Raw genomic sequence first — 19,612 nt, forward strand, 5'->3', positions numbered from 1 at the left:
TTATGTCTCCAATAGTAGGTTATCTATTTATAATTTTAAAACCAAGACACCCCAGCTGAAAGCGGATGGAGCGAAAACTGTCAGTTTTGGAACATCATGACAGTTTCAAGCTGTCCATGTTTGTGTGCTGTTGTAACATGCTTTCCATTAATAGTTAAAGGGACATATTTACTGTACAATGGCTCAAATCTCTGCAGCCATATCAGCTTTGCCAAATAATGCATCCTAACTTTTATGTTTGCCTTGTGACTCCAGGAATCACACTTTTTTTTTGTAGCTCTTAAGTACTTTGGGAGGAAATCATAGGAACTATGGTGATTGGTTCACCACTTTACCTTGCAACAGACAGTTCTTTCCCATGGGAGAACTGAAACTTATAATGTGCTCTTCAAAGACAACACTTGAAAAAAACGTCAGTTTTACCTCACAGTACACCAGTTGCTGGTCAACAGGGTGAATAGTGTCTGTCTACAGGCAGGCAACAAAATGTATTGTAGCCACTTAAAAGAGGCCCACATGCAAAAAAACAACAAAAAAAATGGTATCAGTTTAAGTGAACACAATATTTCAAATATTTCTCTTGCTATTGAAGAGCCCTTTCTGACAAGAATTGTTTAATCTTCTCTTTAGTCACAAGTCACAACACTCCTTTGACAAAAATATTTTTACTTCACAGAACACAGGAGTTTCTGATCTACCGCTGCTGCTGTTTGACTTTGGTCGTTATTTAACACGTTGGCCAAGATCCAAACTAACACCGAAGTAACAATAACACACTATTATTTGGCATTCGATAACAGGCTTATATCATTATATAACAGTGGATAATAAACAATATTAACATCCAACCTATATTTTTAATTGGGGGGCATGGATAATGCATACGGGACATCAGCCCCAGAAGATTTAGAACCATTGCTCTACATGCAAGAAATTAGAAATAATATGATGGGGCAACAAGAAAAGATAACAATCAAAAAAAACTAAATAAAGAAGCAATCAAAATGGTTTCATTTCTTTATTGAGGGGGTGACTGTAGAAAAGGAGCAAACTCTTATGTTTTAGCACCTTTAAACAACTTTTTAATTGCTGGTTGTCTGCATTCCCCTAATATACAATTGGCTGTGGAACATTGCTTGACATATAATCTTGGAGAAGGAGAAGCTTTAAATCACAGAAACCAAACAACATAGATGTCTTAATTTGGAAAAACGCATTATGTTTAATTACAATCAACATGAAATTTACAAATGTTGGAACCTGGGATTTTTAATCAGTGCACATGACATTAGCATGTAACATAAGTTAAAAACACAAGAAAAATTTTACAAAATGCAGTTATCTGGAAATAGACAGGAAAAAAATGTTAAATACTGGGTGCAGCTGTCTAAGGCATCTTTAATTCAATAGAAAAAAGATCTAGAAGTCTTATACAAAGCGGGAATGAAGCTATACAATGTCACATTATATTTTATTCCTTACACGCTGTACAAAGTCCATTTCCTTCAAGGCTGGCTATGCCAACCGCAACACTATGCAGCTTAACTTTAGTTTTGTAATATCCTACATTTACTGTGTCTGACACTGTATTTACATATTCAGACATGAAATACAAACATAAATATGAGCAGGCTCTGTCTATCCCTCCCAATGGCATTGCATGTGTTCAGACACATTCTTTAAAAACACACCAAATATTGGCCACCTAAGCTTTACATTATTTGTCACCCTTGCAAAGCACTTTAAGCAAATCTCATTCAAAGTGCTTTAAAAATAAATCTAATTTAACATAACCTTTTTGGTCAATTTCCCCCCGTTGTGTACAGAGAGCAACATGTTGGAGAATGTTTAGCAAGACTGCACCATCTATTAAAAGATATATTATTAAAACAAGCCATAGTGAAACTCGACACAGTGAAACCACTATTCGCTGTCCGATGGCACCAAGCAAATTTGACCAAAAGGCTTGTTTAACAATGAGTCATGTATTTCTTTAAATAAAAGGAACTCCCACTGACCCACTTCAGGCTTCAAAATGATTGATGACCTATTGGTAAAAGATCAGTATATCTTCATTTTATCAAAATTAATATGAGCAACATTATGTTTTTGTAAAGCAACTGATGTTTAAGTGACTTTTGTGATAACTGTACAGTAGGCCTAATGCTGGTCATCTGTATATCAACAAAAATCTCTCGGATGTGAATTCAGAATTGAAGCACTTATATAGATGGAAAAAAAAAATTAAAAAAAAATCATATAACTCATAGAGGGCCTGAGAAAACTTTTTTGCATCTTGTGACGTGATTGTCAAGTCAGGCCAAATGATTAAAAATCTGATCATATTTACAGCGATGCATAGCTACAAAATCACAAATCAAAATTATACAGTGATTTAAGCACAATAATAAGTTTCCCTGGAACGTTGTTGTTCTTATTATCAGTACACAAGGAGTAAGTCAGGCTGGGTGTCGCTTGGTCAAGGTACCACATTTTTACATTTTTGATGCTTTACTTTAAGAAGTATAAACATGTTTTTCTTTTCTAAAAATACACAATGAAAACTCACACTATTCAGGTATTTAAAAAAAAAAAGTTAATAAAATAAGGAAAAGTTGTAAAGTTGATGTTAAATTTGAGAAAGAACAGCAGCTATTTAAGAACTCAAATAGAATACAATCTAAAACTAGCAAAGCTTTAATTTAAATGTGAAACAATGTGATCGAAGAACAAGTAAAAAGTATAAATGGGCATGTATTAACAGCTTTGAAACTCTGTTATCAACACATTTCAGTACCAGAAAAGTATTGAAATCTAATTCCCAGCCCTAGACTTAAGCGTACCTGTTGCGGTATTTAACAATGTAGCAGCCAGGTATGGACCCCACAGGGAAAAGAGATGGTTGAGTGAGTTTATTATGAGGGTCACTGACTCTGCTGATCACTAAATTAAATCTGTAGCACCTGGAGACTCAAGAGACCTCTTTGACCTTATTTCCAAAGTCTTTAAAAACTCTTGAAATAGTTTTTGGGCAATCACCTAAGCCCTGCTGCCTCAACAAGTCAAGAAATGAAATTATTTGAAAGTTTCCACAGTGCTTCTTTAAAAGGTAGAGAATTTTAGGTAGTCTACATACATGACACCCTCATTACATCTTTGCAACCAAACTGCTTGGACAGGTTCTTGGTAGTCTGTGACAAAATGTTTCATGTATTAAACATGATTCATTAATAAAAGGAGACTTAACTGTACAACCAACAAAAAAAATAACTTGGGTTTTATACTCTTCAATCACAAAACTATCCATAAAATTTATATTTATTTGACTTAAGTTACACAACACGTTCTGCACATCTTTTATGAACATTTGTTTTTCAATCATCTTGCATTCCTCCAGTTGTCTGAGATGTTAATAAGAACAATCTCTTCCTCGTGACTGACAGAGGTTACACTGCTTTTCCTTGATCCCAGTTACATTAGTGACTAAACAAACCACTCACTTATATCAATTCCTGGTTCTCTATTAGTCCCCAATTCAATTTAGTTTCTTTCAATTCAAGTAAACAACATATCAAATGCCTTTGGAACATTTGCTTACCTTAAAATGTTTCAACCTTTATATTGCTGCAGTCAGATTACTGTATATGTATCCAAGGAGTCTCCAGACTTCTCCAAGACAGAACTATACAGTTCTAACTCCAGCAAATTTTTGCTTGTAGCTTGTCTGTTTGTAAATTAATTTGAAGATTTCTAAGACAACTTTTAAGGCAAAGTTACTTCCAGCCCTAAACTCTATATTTAACCTTTTATGAGCCCAAGCTCAGCCTGAAGTGTTGCTGTTACGCTTCGCAGCTTAATGACTTTGCCACCATATGTGCCGTTCTTTGACTTGGCTTGCTGGAAGAGCTCAGGCTGATCTGTACCCTCCAAGCTAACTTGTGCATTCCACTTTTTTTTTTTAATTTTTTTTTAATTTTTTTTATCTCTACACTAAATTTAAGCCTTATCTTTAAACTTTAAACATTATTAAGATCACTGTCAATATAATATTTTTTTTTCTGGATATGCATTTACACACTTTAAAAATAGCCGATATAATCTTCTAAAAGGTTTTCAAAGTATTGTGAAAGATGTTTATAATCCGATGGTCCTCATCATTTTTGGGGTATATAAGTTTTAAATTAACAGAGACTCCTGCTGAAACACAAATAGCTTCAAAAACAATAGGCATTACACATTGAAAATATCTGTTCAATTTAAAAAGCATGGTGTTAAATTTGCTTCTTTTTTGATGCCTGACAGTCAGTTTCTGGGAGCTCCCAATATTCCACAAAAAATATTTTGGGGGAGGAAAAACAAAAGATTTGACTGAGGTCCTGGAGTCTTGGGTGTTTGTGTCTGAATAATTCTGGGTATGTTTTTCCCTCAGAAGTTCATAAATAAGCAAACAGAGATAAGTATCTGAAGTTGCCATCTCGTCATCTTACCAATTCAGTCTGAGCTGGTTCTGGCCTTCGCTCAGGCAAGAATAAAAATTTAAAAAATAAAAAATAACCTACATTTAATTAATTTGCTGGATCAGTTTGAAGTCCACCAGGAAGGATTTCTTTGTACATCACGCTACACAGCGTCCTAGAAGAGTGAGAAGGGATCTAGGTGCTTTTTTTTTTGTATTTCCCGCTATGGGATGAGTCACATGGTCCCTTGGTCTTGTCTCTTCTGTATCTCCTTCCTGTGATACAGTTATTTTCTGAGAGTTTGTTTTTAGTATAAACTCAGTCTACAGTCTCCTCACAGGTTCTTGGTGTTTATGTGAGTCTTGTAATGCTTCGTCAAGTGGTCACTCCTCATAAAGCGTTTCTGACACTGGCTGCACTCAAAGCGCTTGTCTCCTGTGGGAGAAAGAAAAAAGAAAGTGATAAGCAAAGCTTTTAATGTAAACTTCTGTTCAGTAAAAATCTTCTAAACAGGCTTGGGTCAACACAACATAATTTAAATCAGCAAAAACTAAAAACATGTATTAAAGCATAAATCAGCACTTGCATATATCTACATGTACATGACTAGGAATCAGTGATGATTTTGAATTTTTCAAATAGTCATTAAATCATAAGAAAATCAAAGTTTATTCAACCATGGTCTTGTCTTGTTTTCACTAGAGCCTAGTAAGTAATGTGATACTGCCACCAGACGGTGCCAATAATGCACCTAAACACTGCAAATTAGGCAACAAAAGAGGAAGGAGAACCATTCATAATGGGCTCCGCGAAACGTGCGTGGCCCTGTGAGATCACAAACATGAGAAACATGCAAACGATATTACAGCTGTCAAAAAGCTCTGTGAAGACCTCCTTTAAACAAATAAATGGACTCCAATGGAATTAGATGCAATGCAAAATTAAAGTATTTCATAAGTCTACCACAACTACAGTCATTTGGGAGCTAAGCACAGAGCAGGCAGTCCATCCACAGATCAACAATCCCTGGTTGGCTTTGTCACCAGCATGGCAACACGCCCGCTCACAAAATTTGAAACTTGTATGTGCACTCTCTGCTCAAGTCTCAGGTGCATGGAGAAAGCACCGATGTCACAAAAAGGTGTGCAAGTCGGGTGCCATAAAACTTGGTATACTTACTTGCTTCATATACATGTACGCTCCATTCGCATGCAACAGGAGCGGTCTCGCAACTTTTTTTTTATCCACCCACATATCATTTTAAAATGAACCATCAAACCATTTCATAATTCTTTGTGTGGACGTGTGTTGGTTTACATGTATGTTTCAGTGTTTGCACCTGTGTGAGTCCTGGCATGCCTCTGCAGCTCGTCACTGCGTGTGAAACGTTTCCCACAGAAAACCCAGTTGCAGACAAAGGGCCTTTCGCCGGTGTGCAGCCGGACGTGAGCTCGTAGCAGCGACGTTTTCCTGAACGTCTTCTCGCAGCCAGGAACGTGGCAGATGTGTTTCCTCTTACCGACTTCCCCAGGCCTGAAGAGTGAACATTCACATACATTCAGTGTAATATAGAGTTTTCAGGGTCAGCACATTAAATTCAATCGTAATGGACTTTAAGACAAACATTGTTTTTTGAACATCAGTTAATGCAGAGACTTAAATTTTAGAAGTGGAAACTTTATTTACAAACTACATACTGAATAGTAATGACAAAGAATTCGTGCTCACAGTCTATGCAAACAGAAAATGACTAACATGGTTCAACCGGAGGGAGAATTTCCTGGAATTGACACCAATTACTTTTATGCACAATACACAGCTCTCAAAATATCTAAGTGCAGGTAACTAAATAGAATTTTTTTAGCAATGAACTGAAAATCTGTCCGTAGTATCCGTTTTCAGTCGATAATATTCCCTTACATTCTTGCAATTTAAAATCTGTTGTCGTCTTTCTACTGAAAGCCAAGAAAACTTGGGTGAGTAAAATATTAAATTGGCACATATTTGTCCACCCCTTTTGTTCTCAGTCACCTCTTGTCTGCATCTTTACAGTTGGGACATGTGCAGGCCATGCGTCGTTTCTTCTCTCCTGGCTGGCCAGGCAGCTCCAGGGTGAGGGTCTGGTCTACCTGGATGGCTGGCTGGCCTTGTGTGGTTGCCAGCTGAAGCCCTCCACCTTGCACTGCCTGTACCGTCAGGTGCTGCTGGCCTGACAAACACAGAGACAAAAACACTGCAAGACACATACTGGAACACTTGCAAGAGCTGAGCAATCGAATTAAATCATTGGTTGACTGCCATGAATCAAATTGGAGTAAAATTCAAATTGAGGGCAACATCAACATTTTACAGATATAGGAGCAATGAGTTGAAAATATGTTGTAAATAGAAAGATTTTATCCATAGTTTCTTTTTCCATTTTTTAAAACGATTGACTGGTGATGATTATTTTAGTGTATTTATAGTAGGGATGGGCATTTTAAGCAAAAATACTACTAAAAACTTGCTTGGAACAAATCGACTATTAATCGATATTTATAGTGGGTCTCTCTTGTTGCAAACAACCAACAGAGAACTTGACCATCCAACATCAGCTCACCTCCTGCGTTGGTGATGGTAACAGGAACTCCCTGAACTTGGACCCCATTGATGCTGATCGTCTGCACTGCTTGTGCTGCTGAGGACAGCTGCGACGTATTCAATGCTATCATTCCACCTGCTGGGGCAATTTTTGCAAGAGTCCGCTCCTTTCGCCCCCCCGCTTGAGTCCTCTTGGTGCCGGCCGGCGACGAAATGGTGGTGGTGGTGGTTGTTGTCGTGGAAACAGAGTCCTGTAACTGAACTGACTGCCACTCACCCAAAGCTGTTTTAAAGAGGATCTGAGGAAAGAAAATGTCAAAAGCATATCTTAAGTTTTATTTAAAATAGACTGTGCAATGTGGTTGCGGTATAAGCCAATTTCCTGATTTTCTTTAATCAATTCCATTTTTACATATTTGTATATTATCCAATGAAGATGAAATGCAAATACAAAAAAAGTATTTTTTTACTCTACTTTTAGGATTTGAACATCTCTATGACATGCATGGAGGAAGGTATAACTCTAATGGGTGAGTGTTACAAATTTTGTCGCTTGGTCAAAATCAGCAACCAAGTGACGTGCATTTTTGTAATCGCTGATCCGGCGCATCTGTGATTTTTTTTCCCATGCAAATAAAATTCTTTGTCTCCGTTGCTAATTTGTGGGAATTGGCAACGGAGGCCCTAAAAATGCATCGAGAAGTGTATGGCAATGACGAAATATGCCTTGAGAGGTGTTTTGGGTGACATTCGCATTTTGAGAGGTGGGAATTCACTGTTCAAAACCAAAAAAGGCACATTAAGGACACACTGGGTTTTCTTTGGCATACGCAAGGTGGTGCGCCATGAATTTGTCCCCCAGGGTCACTGTCAACACCGAGTTCTACTGTGCTGTCCCGTTGTTTTTCCCACTACGTTGACTTTCTTGCCGTTAATCTCCAATATAGCATTTTGTTCTTGTTATAGCCTATTAAAATTCCTACTTTCAATGGGATCAAATTTCCTTTTGCGGTCGTTCTGTCAAGAATTAAAGCTTTAAAAACCACTAATAAGAGACAGAATCCTTTAGATACTAGCGATACTGAACATTCTGGTGCATCATAGAGCCAGATATTATATAGATTACGAGTGTAAATTAGCTGTTGAGCTAACCCTTAACATTTGCATTGATATTTCTGACAATTGTCAGTGTTGATTAATGTCTGCTATCTCCTATAAATAAATAAATACAATTTAATTCCGTCAGGGATTTGGATAAACCAAAAACATAGCTAAAAGAAAGTGATTATTGGACTTGGAGTTAATCAGGTTTGATCAAAATAAACATGACACTGGTTTACAAAATGTGTGTTTTAATTTAATTTGCAATTTGACACAAAAGGGGATGGTGATTTTGAATGAATATTTACATGTATTCACTGGTGTGCTTTTACTACACAACAGCTTTGAATTGCAGTCAACCTATCAGAAGCCAGGACAAACATAATGGTATTAAAGTGAGAGAAGGACTGAATAGATACCTGTGTTGGTGTTGGCTCTGTCGGAGTGACCTGCAGACTCGAGGAGACGGACTGTCTTTGTGGGACGGGTGGCAATGTGGCAGAGGCTGCCTGCACCACCTTCAAGGCCTGCTGGGGGATCTGAACGACCTGAGAATCCGTCTTAGGGTGGACCAACTGGACCTGCTGCACCATAGCTGGCTGCCCTGGACTCTGCACGATCAGCAAATTGTTCCCCGCCTGCAAATGCAGAGACATAAAAAGTTAACCCGAGATGTTTATGTATTAAGCTTTTCGCTCGCACTCACATCTGGAGAGGTGTGTGACCATAAGTGAAGCAAGCAGGATTTTGGGCTCAAGGCTGCTGAAGCACAGGCTAGAGTTAAATCTGAGAAACATCAGCTTTTGTATCCATTATATCCAAAACAACTAAGCTTAGTTTGTATTACATTGCTATCAGTTGATATTTTGGCCACTAAATGGCAGCTGAACAGGCTGTAAATACAGCAGTGGTGAAGTGCTGACTTACTTCTGCATCCAACAGACATATTTTAAAGAAGCTTTTAGTTTACTCTTTAATGATGTGTAATAAGTCAAAACTCTCCCTAAAACCAATGACTGAAGATTCACAGTGCTATGGTGGCGCCCCTTAGGGCAGAAATAAATAATCAATTAACAGAAAGTTAACCTACAAGTTAAGAAAGTCAATTAATACATTTTTAAAATCATGTTTAAAATAAAAATGTCAAGCAAGTCACTTGTTTCAGGATCTCTTATTTGAATGTTAACTACTCGTATCCATAACAGAAAATTCAACACCTTTGTATTTGTGACTGTTAACGAACAAAACTGTTCACTACCTGTGATGAAAGGAAACTCTAAACTTGTGTTATCAATGTAAAAAATAAAAAAAAATAAAAAAAATCACCCTTGTGTTTGCACAACCTTTCAACTGAAAAACTGTACTTTGCCTGGAAAGAGTCACTACAGATCCAGAAACCTCCCAGAGTTCATCGCAAACATATTCGGATTGTTTGATACATAACTTTAATGCTTGTATTGCAGAATGGGCCAATGTTAACAAAAAGTGGGCATCTCTGTTGCTTTTAGTGCGGCACCTCTGCAGAAACAGCAGCAAGCAGTTGTACCTGTATGATGTTGTCACCAGCTTCTATTAAGATGGTCTCCATGTGCTCTGGGGGTGGGGAGGCAGCCTGTGTGGGAAGAGGTGCCGCATGCTCAGCACTCAGAACCACTTTCTTCTTCCTTCCTCGTCGTCCTTTTCCAGGAGTGGGAGGGGCCGCGGCAGTCTCTGTGACAATTTGCGTACCACCAACTTCTCCTGTAGCCACGTTGAGGGGCAGTGTTAGCCCACTAGGAAGCTGCACCATGTTTGCGGCTGTGTTGTTTGGCTTTCGTAACTTGAGGGAGGGCTTGATGGCTACTGTCTTCTGTGGGGTGACCGGAGTGGTGGCAGCAGCCGGGGCCGGCAGAGTCATGGGAGTGGTAATGATGGCCTGGTTGGTCCCTGGTATAAGCTGGATCTGACCCCCCTGTGGCATCACCTGGATAGTCTGGGCGCCCTGAATCTGCGGCACCACCTGGTACTGGATGTTGGCAGGGGCCGAGTTGTTGGTGCGGGCGGGACTCTGCTGGATAGTAAGGACGATGGGGCTGCCGGGAGCTGTGGAGCCCAGGCCAGCAGGGAGCTGGATTACATTGCTCTTTGCTGAAAGGAAACCCAGGTTTTTGGGTGGAGCCGGGGCTATGGGAGCCGGCTTTATGGGAAGGAGCCTCCGAGGTTGCGGCTGTGCTGGAGGAGAAGCGACAGGAGCCTGAGCAGCAGGAGGGCCGATTTTACTGCAGGTGGCAGCCAGGAGGGCCAGAGGAGAGGGCTGAGTGTCCTGCAGGGAGAAGCTTTGTATTAAAATCAGCGAGGGTAGATAGAGTTTAAGCATGAAGGGCAGGATGAGTTGAGGCAGCTGATCAGAAGCTAAAATGAATAAGTGAAAACAAAATCTAGGGGTGAGACGAGTATCCAGTACAGATAACGTATTTTTTGACAAGTATGAGTATTATGTGAGTAATTGTGTCAATATCCATGTTGATGAAGGCTTCTAAACTGGCTTTGTGCAACCACCGAGGCCAGATACACACCAAGCTCCGCCTCCTCCTACTGCTGCAGCTCTGCTGAGACAGGCTCAGTGTCCAGCGTCCTCAGAAATTAACAACTACTCGTGACTCCTTCTGGTTAATTTCTGGCATCAGCTCGTTCCAATTAGGTTTGTATAAAATATTTTCAGCCCAGTTACTCTGAGAACTTTGCTCTTACCGGCGAGTCGCAAGTTTCAGCTCGTGACTCTACCGGTTTGTTTTCCTTGTTTCTCCTTTGTCTCGCTCCTACCTCATTAAGATATCTTGCTGAGCGACTTTGAGCAGGAATATAACGCACGTCTGAAAGCATATTTCGATGTGGACTCTGTCTGCCTAGATCAGGAAAACTGTCAATATGAAGAACCATTAAAGAAAACATCACGCCAGTGTCTCCTTTGACAGTGCAAGGAGGAGCGAGTCGGGTTTAGAAGAGCAACTCCTTCTTCCTGCAGCAATTAAACAGCCTGCCCATCATATTTAGACAGGTCCAAATCCAGAAATGAAGCACTGGAGATGTTTAAAGCAAAAGATATAGAGCCCTATGTTTTAATGACGGATGTGGGATTTCAGCACATGATATGAGTTGTGCTATGATGTCCACTCCCGCCGACACTGCAGCTGTGCAGTAATTCTTGAACTTAATGAACTAACATGATTGAAGTGATTGTCAGATTGTCCAACAGAGCCTTTAAAGCTCTTACAACAGATGGATGGACCTACAGAAAATTACCGAACTGCGACTGCAGCCATATGAATACAGAGATGATGATGTTACAAGAGTGCAACAGTGCAATCAGAGTGCAATAGTGCAATCAGAGTGTAGAGAATAGCAGAACATGGCATCTGACTGTTACTCACTTGTGTAGAGGCAGTGGAGGGCTGAAGGTATTCGCTGGGACTGACAGCAACAGTGGTGGCCATACTGTCCTGTTGATCTGGAAAACACACATCAGGGTTAGCTGCATGCTAAATAAATTCATAAATGAAGTCATTAACTGCATTAATTACTGTATTAACTGGCAAATAATTACATGTTGATAATAATTTTCCCCACAAATGTGGTCAACTAGCATGATTGACAACTCAAAGCTTTTAGGAATGCCACAGGTTTAAAAAAATACACACACACACACACACACACACCCAAATATTTTAATGCTGTGGGAGAATATCAATGTGTATTTATGTGCACACAGTGTTGAAGTCAACAGAAGCAATAAATTCCTCAGTGTGCAAGAAAGCCAAGATTTTCCTTCTCGGCAATGTCTATATAGACCAGGATGCATTGTGCACGAGCTTCTGACGATTGTCCTCCAAAGTCTTTCCCCTTGTAGTACCCACTCAACAAAAAAAAAAAAGGTAAGTAGCCAGACGACATTGTTTGCAGAGAGCAAAAAGGCAGGCGAGAAAGTGGTTAATTCATCATGGAACTACAACCTTGTTTCCAAAAAAGTTGGGACGCTGTGTAAAATGTAAATAAAAACAGAATGCAATGATTTACAAATCATGTAAGCCCATATTTAATTGTACATAAACCAATAGAGAACATATTAAATGCTGAAACAATAAATGTTATTGTTCTATGAAAAACATGTTTATTTTGAATTTGATGCCAGCAACACGTATCAAAACAGTTGGGAAAGGGGCATGTTTACCCCTGTTCTGCATCACTTCTTTTTACAACAATCTATTTGTTTGGGAAATGAAGAGACCAGTTGCTGGAGTTTTGGAGGGGAAATGTTGTTCCATTCTTGCCTGTTAAACCTATTCAGCTGCTCAACAGTTTTGGGTCTCCTTTGTCTTATTTGTTTTTTCATGATGTGCCAAATTTTTTAATAGGCGACAGGTCTGGACTGTAGACAGGCCAGTTTAGCACCCGGACTCTTCTACTACAGAGCCATGCAGTAGAAATACATGCAGAATGTGGTTTGGCATTGTTTTGTAGAAATAAACAAAGCCTTCCCTGAAAAGGAAGTTGTCTGGATGGCAGCATATGTTCCTCCAAAACCTGTTTATATCATTCAGCATTAATGGTGCCTTCCCAGATGTGCACGCTACCCTGGCCACGTGCACCAAGACATCCCTATAGCGTCATAGATGCTGGCATTTCAACTGACCGCTGATAACAAGCTGGGTGGTCCCTCTGCTCTTTATCCCAGAGGATGCAGCATCCATGATTTCCAAAAAGAATCAAAAATTTTGATTCGTTAGACCAAAAGGACAGTTTTCCATTTCACCTCAGTCCATCTTAAATGAGCTCGGGCCAAGAGGAGGCAGCGGTGTTTCTGGATCATGTTTATATATGGTTTCTTCTCTGCATGGTAAAGTTTTAACCAGCATTTGTGGATGCAGCAATGAGCTAAGCTCACAAACAATGGTTTCTGGGAGTGTTTCTTAGCCTGGACAATGATTTCCACCACATGATTTGTTTTTAATGCAGTGCATTTTGAGGGCCTGAACATCACGGCCATCCAATATTGTTTTTCGGCCTTGTCCTTGTGTACAGAGATTTCTCCACATTCTCAGAATCTTTTAATGACATTTTGTAACGTAGATGATGAAATCCCCAAATTATTTCCAATTTAACGTTGAGTAACATTATTCTTAGATTGTTGCACTATTTTCCCACCCAGTCTTTCACTGAGTGGTGAACCTCTCACCATCTTCACTGCTGAGAGAATCTGCCTGTTTTTATACTCAATCATGTTACTGATCTGTTGCAAATTAGCCTAAATAGTTGCGAGATGTTGCACCAGGTGTTGTTTTTGGCATTACACTTTTTCAGTCCCAACTTTTTTGAGCCGTATTGCTGGCATCAAACTCAGAATGAGCATATATTTTTCATAAAACAAAAAAGTTTCTCCATTTAAACATGTTGTCTTTGGTCTATTTGCAATTAAATGGGTTTATGTGCATGGCAAATTATTGCATTATAGTTTTATTTACATGTAACACATTGTCCAAACTTTTTGGGAAACAGGGTTGTATAAGTACTAATCAAATAGTGTAACATTTGCAAATAATGTGAACAAAAGCAATACTTGTCCAAATGTTGCCTTGTATCACCACCCCTAGCAAGGGTCAAAACACTATGTTGTTTGCCAAAACATTTTGAATAATTTTTTTTAATATTCTACTGGAAGAACAACAGATAATGCAGCTGCTTCCAAGAGAAAAAAATAATCTATTGAGGAATTTATTGCTTCCATTGACTACATTTACTATTAACAATACTTGGACACCAACGTAAAAAGCAGCATTGTTGTCTTTAAAAAGTAATCACATCACATATGGTATCAGGGATGTCATGATGTGTTTGTCAAGTGTCATTTTTATTTATCATTTTGTGTTGGGACATAAGTTTGTTGTCAGCGCACCATAAATTAAGTTTAGCATGTGTCAGCCCCATTTAGTAGTCATAGATAGGTTACAAATATATTTGCTGCTTTGGTTACTGTGTTCTGTTTTTATTCTTAAATGCATACACATCTACTGGCATTTATTCATTATATTCCTTGGTAAAAATTTAAATATGCTTTAAAGATATTTCAAATATGCATTCAGTGAGTTTTTAAGTTATTTTTTTTAGTAACTTAATGCACATTTTTGCACTTCCAACCTCATTAAATGCGTCAATAAATCTAAAATACAGCAGTAAGTAACTACCACTGTAATGGATTATCTCATGAGTGAATTTTTACAACTTAACAGCTTTCTGGGAGGTAGCAAAAAACTATATTCTACACTATGCAATCTATTAAAGTAATCTTTGAAAAACAGTCAATAGTATTGCAAAGCAGCAGTAGTTAACTAGTTAACTACAACGACTCCAGCGACCACAGTTAAATGTATCCCGGAGGTGAGAACATGCGACGTTGAATCCTATTTGAAACTGCTGGCTAAGGATAAACTTAAATATAGTAAGATTGTTACTCATATCTGTGGTAATGATACCTGATTACTGTAAGCAGGGGTCACTGAAGTTAACATGGAATTAGTGTGTATTTTTGCCATAACAATGTCAGACTGTAGTTTGCTATGGACAACTGCCTTATCTGACCAGGGAAGACATTTTTAACCGCATGCCATCATTTACTGATTACTCAGTTTGTATCTGAACGCTGACTTTTTCAATTTAATTTATAATACAGAGAAGGTGATTAAGTTGGCTGACTTAAACAATCATGTTGATGTTGACAATGACAGCCTCAGCACTGCATTTAATTCATTATCACACGACGGGCTTTACTCAGAATGTAAAGAAACCCACTCAGTTTTAATTACACTCTTGATCTTGTTCTGACATGTGACAGTTACGTTATTGTAATTTAAAAGAATTTTACCAAGCATTAAAAAAAAAATTGAATAAACCTATATAAAAGAAGCTGTAATGCCAGAGATTAATTTTATTCATCTTTGATAAAGGAAAACGAGAATAACCCAAAGGTTTTTTTCAGCACTGTAGCCAGGCTGACAAAGATTCAGAGCTCTGTTGAGCCATGTATTCCTTTCGCTCTCAGTAGTGGTGACTCCTACAGCTGTCACAGATGGATTATCAAGTACAGTGTGCCACACGTGATTAATTAGCTCACTTCTCTCCTATAGATCTTTCTGTGGTAACTTAAACAATTGCGTTATCTAAACCATCAACATGTCCTAACAAGACTGTTCAAGGACGTTTTATCTTTAATCAACTATTCCATATTAGATCAAACCAATCAAAAGAAAAGTAGGGATGCACGATACATAATTCTTTTGTCAAATATTCAATGTGCGAATATTTTCCAACTCTGTTGGCAAATTGCAGATACCAATATATGGCAAATGCAGATATAAAGTATTACATTTTCTAAAATGTACAAATTCACAGGGCAAAATAAGAATACTACCACTTTAACTTAGGTCTGTCAACCATGCCATGTTTATTTTTCTGTAATATTTTCTATTTAGTAAATTATTGAGCATTTAGGCCCAATCAAATTGTAATTTTAATGTCATATTGGCAGAAGTGTTCATTTCTGGCCAAATGCTAAATTTTTATTTTAAAGCCATCATCTGATACCAATGACGTGCTGATATTACTGTGTACCCTTAAAAAAAGAGACAATAATCTGTTTGGCAAACAAGAGCAAAACAAAGAGCAGTCTTTTGATTCTTAAAAAGACTCAATGTAAAGTAACATCCTTTACAAACCATCATGCCAGCTGATTTTCATGAAGTTAGAAGTCTAGCCATGAGAGCTGATATGTTTGGCCCTGTAAAAGTTTAAGCACAAACAAAGCTGACTGGCAAATAACAAGCCAGCGGCAAAGATTCACATGCTCTCTAAGCAAGGAAATGCACTATGGGACTGCAATCAAAAACAATGTGAGAGGAAAATTCAAAACAAATACTGAGCATCTTATATTTTGGTTTAGACAGTCGGCATGCATATATTTAGGGCAGGCTTGTCCAGCAGTTTAAGAGCAGAGTAAATCTTGAAGACCAAGCAAACCGGACCCAAATTCACTATGTGAATATATGAGTCTGGCTGTGAGCCACAGTTGAGGCAGTCAGGCTAAAGCAAAGCTGCCCAATGGCTAAAATAGGTCAAGGCTGTTATTGTCAAGCAGAATTGCGCTGGGTAAAGCTCAGGTTTTACACTAATTGCCATTATTGCCTGAACTACAATACAGTTTCTACACAAATACATTCATCAGCTTTGAAAAATATATATTCCAAACTCAATTCATATGCATCATAAAAATGTGCCTTACAAAGGGATGCAGTCTATGTCTGCGGTAGCCTCCCTAAAGTGTTTTCATTTGCACCTTAATGAAACAGTATTGCTCAAGAGTATTTTTATACAACTGAACAGTTGTCATCATTCATGAGTGTGTAGAATAAACAGAACTATAACTAGTACTTGGGTACATCAGTTCAGGTCAAGACATGTTAAGACACCTGAAATCAAACAGTAGGTGACATATAATCACATCACAGCTACAAAGCACTGTTCAGGCAACCAGCAACACTTGTGAAATGCATTGGCTGCTGCAAATGGAGAGATTCATCATCAGTCTACTCTTACTGCAAAAGATGCTGATTTCATGTGTGTGCAGATGATCACACAAGACTTTTATAGATTTTTTTTTTTTTTTTAAAACCACCCTAAAGCAGGATATCAAATTATATACGAATGTTGGTTCACTTCATTCAAAGTGTAAATATCAGTCGCAGCAGACAGCTTTCTTTGGATAATTAAAGTGATAACATTTAGAGGAGGGAGGGGGGGAATCTTATCAAACGGTGGATGTATTGTTTTTATCCACATGTATGGAAAACCACTGGGGGTTTGTCAAAGCCTTACATGCTGATTTTTTTCAGAAAAAGATGGTTCGGTCTGTGGCTCCAGCATTAATGATTATAGCCTACATCAAAGGCACTAGTTGGGGTTTCATTACAACCACACTCAAGTTTGGATAATTCAAAACACAAAAGATAAGCTGCTATGATAGATGAGGAAATGCCTACAACCTGAAAATCCTCTTTTCAACAAAAATAACTATCTATTTCTGCCACCTCATCTGTCAACACTGAACTTTACCCTGATGGAAAAAAGACTCCATCTCTGTGTTTTTGGGCTGTTGATCAGCCTAACAAATGGGAATTGTTCTCTGTTGGAGCTGCCTGCCTCATTAAGTACAAGTATTATAAATGAAGCTGTTGATCCTAATGACTAAACTTTCACTGCCAAAGTAAAAGACTTTCACACGGGGGACATCTCAGCCTGCTGTGCCACACACTTATACTGGCTGAGATGCATTTTTGGAAACACCAGCATGGATGGGTGATTACAGTGCATTAGCACAATGAACACTACTTCAGCAATTGTATAACAACCACCACCGTTTATGCAAGTGTGTATTTAAGCCCAAGAAGTAATGCACAAATAGAAAAATGGTGCGGCCTCAAAGTAGCGCCGCCATCAAACACATACTGTTGGGAAGGTTTGCTCGGGACAAGCAGCTAACGTTTGCAAGCTAGCTGGTTAGCAACGCTCACTTACCGGGACAGACTGAAGTGGCTAGCAGCTACCGTAAGCTGACCTGGTATATGTGCAGCTTACTCTTTATTGACCAACGATCCGACGTGGGAGCGTTACTTGCACCACCACAACAATTCTCTGTTTTGTTGTGGGATTGATGAATGGTGGAAATGCACAGTAAGATTTGTGGAAAAACAAGTAAGGGACCAGCAACATAGCTTCCACTAGCATGTTGGCTAGCTGACGCGTAGCTAGCCAGTCAAACTCTCTTTGATAACGTTACAGAAAAAGGCAGCCCTTTTCCGGAAGTGCATTGCTTATATTGGTTCACACAACTATCTGAATCCCCCTAAAACATAGTTATTCGTACCACCCGATGTCCAGTGCTTTTCTCTACAATGCAAATACAATGTTTTACGAAGTAGAAGGTAATATAAACACCAATGTTTTAATTCCTACCCACCGCTCATGACGACATTCGCTCTCCGCGAGCGCTGAAGACCTAGCCCAGGGAGGAGTCCGCCCGCGCTGCTGCACCAATCCACGGACAAAGGAGTGGTGACTGTCAGACAGATGGACCAATTGGCTTGGCCTGTCTTTGTGATTGAAATTTAACTGAGCCAATCACGATTTGATATATTTATACGTTGGTCGATGGATGACGGGTAAACCAATGAGAGGTCGAGATTGTGGTCGGGAGGGCGGGGTCTGATGGGTGGACCTCGAACAAGCGAGTGCCCTATTACAGCAGGAAAACGGTTTCACTGACGTCCCCAACTGCCAATGTGATTTTTGTGGGGCAGTTCGATGAAAACAAGAATGACAGCCGCGTTGATCAATGAGCTTTAAGTCAAGTGTGTGACATGGTTAAATTGTCCCACTGCACAGTGATGAGCAGGCCATTATGTTGGTTAATACTGACTGCACTAAGCTACGGTAAAATAGTTATACGATTATTTTAAAGTTATGAACACAGCCTACTTTTCTGCAACTTTATTTTTGTTTTGCTACTTTTAAAGTCAACATAGCTCTATCTATCTATCTATCTATCTATTTACGATGACACTTCTCTAAAATTTAAAAAATGTCCCCTCGGGGATTAATAAAGTATATACCTACCTACCTAATGTTAAAGATCAAACAATCAATACAATATTGGCTATAACCATGGCCCTGTGGGCACATTTGTAAATCTCCATCACTTGTTTCTGGTCTATGTGTTCATTTTGCTTTAGGTTTTTTTGTTTTGTTTAGTTTTTTGCTGGTTTAAGTCTCTTTGTTGTTGTTTTGAGTATTTTCTAGTTTTTACAGCAGTACAACAGGATATGTTAACAGTTTGCCTACTTTATCAGTTTCGGGATCAGGGCCACCCTGACCTTTTCAGCCCCTGATCCTGTGCCTAATAGGCCAGTTCAGTAATCCATGACTATTAAATCAACCTACGGCTATGTATGGGTAAAATTATTTGATATGAAAGGGGACACTCAGTGACTAACTCACAAAGAATTATTTACTCAATTTGCTTAAGTGTTATACAAATGAATATATATGAGGTATTTTCTTTTCTTCCCATTTTACAATTTTATTCTATAACAATTCCGAGGGATATTGTAGTTTTTACTATATTTGTTTGACATATTGTGCATTTGTTCTCTATTTAAAACATGCAAAACAAAATATGATTCTTATTAAACAAACAACAGTATACTCAAGTAGAGCTAAAATAATTATTAGATTCATCAATAAGTTCATTGAGAGAAAATTAATTATTATTTTAAGTCATTTTCCATTCAAAAATTACGCCGTCTCTTTGGTAGGTAATGGAAAATTGTTTGGGGTATGTTATCGTGAATTCGTTTTTGATTATGTGTAATCATTATATTGGATATAACAAT

At 38.6% G+C, this 19,612-nt stretch overlaps 1 protein-coding gene across 3 annotated transcripts; it reads right to left on the reverse strand.

The window, feature by feature from the left end:
- Positions 1-1,198: 1,198 nt before the first annotated feature.
- Positions 1,199-18,235, reverse strand: sp2 (sp2 transcription factor). 3 transcript variants are annotated; one of them, XM_069711989.1, is made up of 8 exons: positions 18,181-18,235; positions 11,549-11,625; positions 9,685-10,440; positions 8,558-8,776; positions 7,057-7,336; positions 6,489-6,666; positions 5,797-5,990; positions 1,199-4,892 (listed from the first exon to the last, which is right to left on the reverse strand). In XM_069711989.1, the coding sequence occupies exons 1-8, from the start codon at positions 18,185-18,187 to the stop codon at positions 4,792-4,794; spliced, it is 1,812 nt and encodes a 603-aa protein (XP_069568090.1). In that variant the 5' UTR covers positions 18,188-18,235; the 3' UTR covers positions 1,199-4,791. The 3 variants fall into 3 exon arrangements, with proteins under 3 accessions (XP_069568090.1, XP_069568088.1, XP_069568089.1); XM_069711987.1 differs by lacking the exon at positions 18,181-18,235 and adding an exon at positions 17,739-18,169; XM_069711988.1 differs by lacking the exon at positions 18,181-18,235 and adding an exon at positions 15,884-15,900.
- Positions 18,236-19,612: the final 1,377 nt, after the last annotated feature.

The sequence above is a fragment of the Brachyistius frenatus genome, unplaced genomic scaffold (assembly GCF_029030835.1).
Source record: "Brachyistius frenatus isolate BFR_SWC_R1_liver_20210118 unplaced genomic scaffold, ASM2903083v1 Contig_105, whole genome shotgun sequence".
Taxonomy (NCBI): domain Eukaryota; kingdom Metazoa; phylum Chordata; class Actinopteri; family Embiotocidae; genus Brachyistius; species Brachyistius frenatus.